Consider the following 6,000-nt stretch of genomic DNA (forward strand, 5'->3'; position numbering starts at 1 on the left):
CCAGCTAGAATGGTTGCAGATTTAATGCGTTGCTCAGGATCATTGGTTTTAATAGAAACTTATCCAGATTTTTAAACTGCCTATTCCCAGTAAAACCACTGAGGGAGGACACATAATTCATCTCCCAGATGAACATCTGTCCATTGTAAAGCTGCCCCCATGGGAAGTATGTGATGCAACTTGCAATTAGGGTCCAAATTTAATCTTTTGTGGCCTAAAGCTTTTGGCTGCTGACAGATGTTAAAAAAAAAAAAGACAACGCAAAAATGTGCTTTCCTGAAAGAAGCTAAATTAGTTCAACCCAGCTCCACAGTGTCTGTATAGATTGGGTGCTTTAGCGGGGCTTTTTGGTGATTTAATCAGCTATTAGATAAAAGTGCCAAAAAAACCCACTAAAGCACCTAATCTATACAAATTTTGGGTGAGCTGGGTCCAGCTAACACAGTGCCTCTTCTGGGTACGTGCTCTGCTGCGCTCAGCTCAGGAGCACACTGAGTTTGAAGTAAAGTGCTGGTTTTTTCAGGGGGGTTTTAAACATCTGTAAGGAGCTTTTATATACAGCAAATAAATTAGTTTACCTTTTCTCCTGAGTTTCCATCTAATCCTCGTATTCCTGGATTTCCTGGTTGTCCTGGTTCTCCTGAATCTCCCTTAGAAATTTGATAAATATTAATTTTTCCACAGCTTAGGAAGTTAATGCATTTTGGAAACTAAACAAGTTACGTTTTAGTACAGTTTGAGTTAATGCTGTGCAATATAGGCAAATGACATGAACGAGTCAAATGGAATCTTCTGAGAACTCCATTTATTCTGCACAAATTCATCACTCTTGGCAAACTACTTAGTTTTCATTAGCATAGCAGGTACTCTTCTAGTTGCTACTGTTATGCCATCATTTAAACATGGTTTTATTAAAAACAGTGAAACTGTTGAAACTATGAATATTAAGCAGTTGAAACACAATTCTCTGGAGTCAATGATACTAATGTTACTTTTTATCTGTACTCATAACTAACTCTTTTTACTAAAAGGTATTCATGAAATATGAAAAAAATGGGCAAGAATTTAAACAAGCACCTTCCAGGTAAAATTAAAAAACTAGCTCACTTTGGGTCCCGGTAATCCAGCCCCAGGAGGTCCTGGATCCCCCTTTTGTCCAGCTTCACCTTCTTTTCCCTAGTAACAAACAGAGAAGCATCAGTTTGGGTTTCATTAGAATGTTACGTTTATATGCAACATCTATATAAAATTCTGCATTAGAAAATGTGGTTCTAAAATGCTTCAAAAGATTATATCTACTTTAATTTTCAGTGTGTAATGGGACACGGGGGGGGCAACTCCCTGGTCCCTCTGCTACAATCTACCCAGGCACTTGCACTAACCTGGGAACCCACAGAGCTCTGACTGGAAGTCAGACTCAATCAGCACTGAAAGTCCTCCCCACTGTGAGCCAACTTCCCCTTTCCATACCTCTCTTGGAGCCTTCAACTACAAGCATACTGGGGCAGGGTCACTGCAGCCCAACATCTCTCTTTAACCTCTTCCTCCCCAGGGCTAGCCAGTCCACACCATCACACAGAGTGAAAAGTCATGCTTGTGAAACCAAACTAAGCCACAATTAGCAAAAAAATGAAGATACCCTATGTCATATGGAGCAAATCTTTACTTATTTAGGCATTAAACAGTTATCAGGTTGAAAATGTTTTGGTTTCACCCAGCGAGCCTGGTCAGAATGGAGTGGATTTCCTGTTCAGAATCTTCAAATATATCATCCAGAAATTTAGACAGTTCTGTTTCATTTAAGTTAACTGTTAGTGGTAATGTTGCAGTTTATGTTGCAGTACAGTATCAGATGTGGCTTTACAGATTAGAGATGTACTAACGAGCATTTGAGGGCAAACTCAAAGACATACATTCTGCTTTATGACCATATTCATTTTTGTCTTTTTGTAGAGCACTCTTGTGCTATGAGAGTTTTCCCACAGAGATCAAATGTGATTTGTGATCCAAAGTGAATGGGTATATATTCTTTCTACTGTTCCCATAGTAAAATGTACTCTCAAAGCAGGGAGATATTTGTCTTTGATCAGATATTCCTTGTCCCTTCCCTTGCAAATCACCTTTGGCCCCTGAATGCCTACTCCATGTGATCCTTTTGATCCAGGTATACCTTTAAGACCCTGTAAACCCTAAAAAGAAAAAAGCAACAAGTTAATCAAAACTATCCCTCCAAAATGTCAATCTTTTATGGGTTAATTTTCCAATTAATAAAATGAAATTAATTATCTTCCCCGTAGTGTTGGAATGATCATGTAGTGGTGACAGCCCAGGAAATATGTGAGGCAAGAATTCTGCAAATGCAGCCTATTGCAGATCCTTACCCTTTGTAGTCATCTTAACTCTTGTGCACAAAATACTATGTGGGCTGAGCCAAATAATTTATTTTTCACTTGTTTTAATCCCAAGGCAATTGAAATGCATCATTATATTTACACTAATTTCAAAGTATTTGCATGAAGCTTTGTCTGGTTTTTTTTCTCTAAGTAAAAATGACTTTAGAGTTTTTAGTCTCTATATATTAAAAATCAGGCCAGGTTTGGGTTCAAATTTCACTATATCTCTATAGTTTAGGATTTGATCTGGTTTCTCTTGAGCTCAGTGGCAAAACTATTTACTGCAGTAAGAGTAATACAGACATTCCTCGACTTACAGTTTTTAAGTTACAACGTTTCACGCTTACAACATTTATAAATTGACACCCTGTTTCAACTTTATGACGTCAGTTTCGACTTTACAATGCTTGATCCAATGTAACGCCACGCCATGCCAGCGAACAAGTTTGCTGCGTTGCTCATCTCCCTGGAGAACTTCTGTCCAAACTTCCTTGGACACTTTCTTTAAGAAAGCAGACAATACTCCAGAAAAACCTTCAGTCAAGACTCCTGAGAAGCCTCCAGCCAAGACTACTTCAAAAAGTCCAACCAAGTCACCTCAAAGAAGTCCTTTCAACTCAATATAATTTCTATTTACAATATAAGTACATTAATGTAGCTGTACTACTCATCTATAATTGATTGAATACAAAATTCTGGGGTATTATTGGTGAAAATAGGGTATCGGGCCTTGGTTCAGGAACCAATCCCTCATTTATAACATTGTTTCCTATGAGAAAATTGGTTCCAAGTTACAATGTTTCGAGTTAAGATGCAGTTTTCAGGAACCAATTGTGTCATAAGTCCGAGGACTGCCTGTACCACCTTAGGTTTAGCCCCACTTTTCCAATAATGCAGGAGAAGTTGCTGTCACTTTGAAGGACAGGATTAGACTGTAAAATGAGTGTGACTGAATTGGGGAAGGGGGTCTGAAATAAGATAAAATTCAATAAATACAAGTTGAAAGCACCACACTTAAAATAGGAAAAACAAAACAAATACAAAACAGGGAATAACCAGCAAGGCAGCAAGAAAGAATCTAGGGCAGGGGTTGGCAACCTCTGACATGGGTGCCAGAGCGTTGCATACAAAGGCAGAGCAGATGGCAAGTAAGAGGCCAGGGCTGTGCTTTAACAGCACAGATCAGGCCACTTGTGGCTCCCTCACTATCCGCCTCTGGCACGCTAACATTTTACAAGTTTAGGTTGCAGGTGTTTTTTGGCACTCTGCCCAAAAACATTGCTGACCCCTGATCTAGGGGTTTGTATGGACCAAATTGAATGTGTCAGCAATGTGCAGCTGTTGCAAAAAAAAGGCAGCTGACTTTCGAAGATGTATTAGCACAGTGTATGTAAGACAAGACAGTTAATTATCTTGCTCTACTAGGTGCTGGTGAGACTTCAGCTGGAGTTACTGCATCCAGTTTAAGCGTCTTACTTTAGGAAAGGGATAGACTATTTGGGGAGAATGCAAAGGAGAGGCCCAAAAATAAGCTGCTTAAAAGCAGGACTTTTGTAAGGAAATGATAAAATATATAGTTTGCTTAGTCTTGAAAAGAGAAGATTGAGGTTGGATGCAAAATATATGGTTACTGAAATCATAAAAAAGATGGTGATGATCTATTGTCTACTTCTAGGGAGGGGAAAACAAGAGGTTAAGGGCTTAATTTGGAGCCTGGAAGGTACAGTATTAGGAAAAGTTTGTAACTTGAAGTATAATAAAACACTCAAACAGGTGACCTAGGGAGTTTGTGACATCCCCATCACTAGAGGCCTATAAGAACAGACTATGAAAACATTTGTTAAGGAAGATCTATGTATTCTTGATTCTGCATCCAAGTAGAGGGCTAGACAAGATAACTTTTGAGATTTACATTTCTATAATTTGCCAAATTAAGTATTCAGTTTGTTTTTAAGTAAACACGTTATAGGGTTTACCTTGACTCCTGGATAGCCTATCCCAGGGGGTCCTCTTGGCCCATCCGGTCCCACTGGTCCCTGTTCACCCTGTGATTTGTGATTTATAAATTATAGTGAATATAATATTTAGGTCTGACATATTTTCCCCATTTTCTAACATGCCGATCAATTTAACATATTTACTTGAATCTAAGATGACCCTGAATTTAAGATACTCCCCCCCAATAAATAGATTCTGTATATGGAAAATGTATAAATTTGTTGAAATTTTCCAGGTGTAGAATCTAATTATTGGAGGGTTGTCTTAAATTTACCCCTCCACCCCACCACTGCAGCAGGAAAAGCACAGCCTGGGGAGTCATGTAGCTGTGGGGATCAAGCAGTCTGCTTTCTTCCCCCTGCAGCCTTCCTGCCCCCCACCCCTGCCAACTGCATGCCTCCACCCCAGCTCCCCATAGTCTCTGCCCCTCCCCACTCCCCATAATCTCTGCCCCTTCTCCCCTGCTCCCCACAGTCTCTGCCCCTTTCTCTCCTCACCCCCTTTAATGTCAGATGTTGCTCAGTCTGTGTTACTTGTCAGGTCACAAATCAGAGCACATGGCAAAGCTCCTGGTAGGCCATGCAGCAGTGGCAGCACTACTGATTGGCTGGGCAGGGGACAGAGCTTCCCTGTACTCCACGCTTTGGAGGGAACCCAGTCTGATTGGAGCCAAGCTGTGCTTGATAGTATAGGGGGAGTAGGGGGCAGAAGCTGCAGAGGGCAAGTGGATGTGGGGCAGGAGGCTGCTGTGGGTCTGACTCTGGCCCTGACCCAGGTTCAGGGTCAGAATCAGAACCACAGGAGTTGTCTGTAACCCACCAATTTGTATATGAATCTAAGGTACAAAGCTCCCCCCAGCCCCCATGCTGATTGGGTGGGAGGCTCATTGAATAAATATGGTCATCTTCTAAAACCATAACAATAAAAAGCATGTATACAGAAACCAACCCAAGAGTCAACCCAAACAGCTGAAAACTCCTGCCCAGCTGCTGCTTAATACCCTAAAAGAACCTAATCTATATAGGTATCTTATTTTTCTACTTTAAAGTTCTGCAGGTGCCCTGTGCCCAGAACTGACCCAGACTTGTGAACACCAAGCTTGCCCCCAAGTCCAACTAAGATCCAGAAACTAAGTAGCCTTCTGCCTAAGTCCCCTGAGTAACTTAGTCTAGTAGGGGCTGGATCTAATAAAACTTGATAATAATTAAGTCACCACAGATGAAAATTGTGATCCAGAAAGACCCCACTAGACTGGATGCCTAGAGTTTGGCAACTTTGCACGTATCCTCCCCTCTAAGACAAATAAAGGAGATGGAGGATGCACTCTGCTCTGCATTGCTGGGTGGGGTCAGAAGAAATAAATGCAAAAAAAAAAATCAGCTAAATGAATTACAGGGTTGGGCGGATGAGAACAGCTAGACAGGTTACAGGGGTGGGCGGATGAGAACAGGATGGGTTTCAACACTGACAAGTGCAAGGTGCTGCACCTGGGGAGGAAGAACCAGCACCATACCTACAGGCTAGGGAACTCCCTTCTCGTCAGCGCAGAGGCACAAAAGGATCTTGGAGTCGTCATTGATGCCAAAATGAACATGGGCTGACAGTGTGG

At 41.2% G+C, this 6,000-nt stretch overlaps 1 protein-coding gene across 1 annotated transcript in view; it reads right to left on the minus strand.

Annotated features, from left to right (window-relative positions):
• Positions 1–6,000, minus strand: part of COL28A1 (collagen type XXVIII alpha 1 chain) — a 193,180-nt gene that overhangs the window by 91,609 nt on the left and 95,571 nt on the right. The window contains exons 16-19 of the mRNA XM_019508467.1: positions 4,370–4,438; positions 2,121–2,189; positions 1,108–1,176; positions 579–650 (exon numbers count right to left, since the gene is read on the minus strand). Coding sequence (XP_019364012.1) covers positions 579–650; positions 1,108–1,176; positions 2,121–2,189; positions 4,370–4,438 — 279 coding nt within the window. The remainder of the gene's footprint in view (positions 1–578; positions 651–1,107; positions 1,177–2,120; positions 2,190–4,369; positions 4,439–6,000) is intronic.

This window comes from Gavialis gangeticus, unplaced genomic scaffold (assembly GCF_001723915.1).
Source record: "Gavialis gangeticus isolate Ggan-Ray unplaced genomic scaffold, GavGan_comp1, whole genome shotgun sequence".
In the NCBI taxonomy this organism is placed as follows: domain Eukaryota; kingdom Metazoa; phylum Chordata; order Crocodylia; family Gavialidae; genus Gavialis; species Gavialis gangeticus.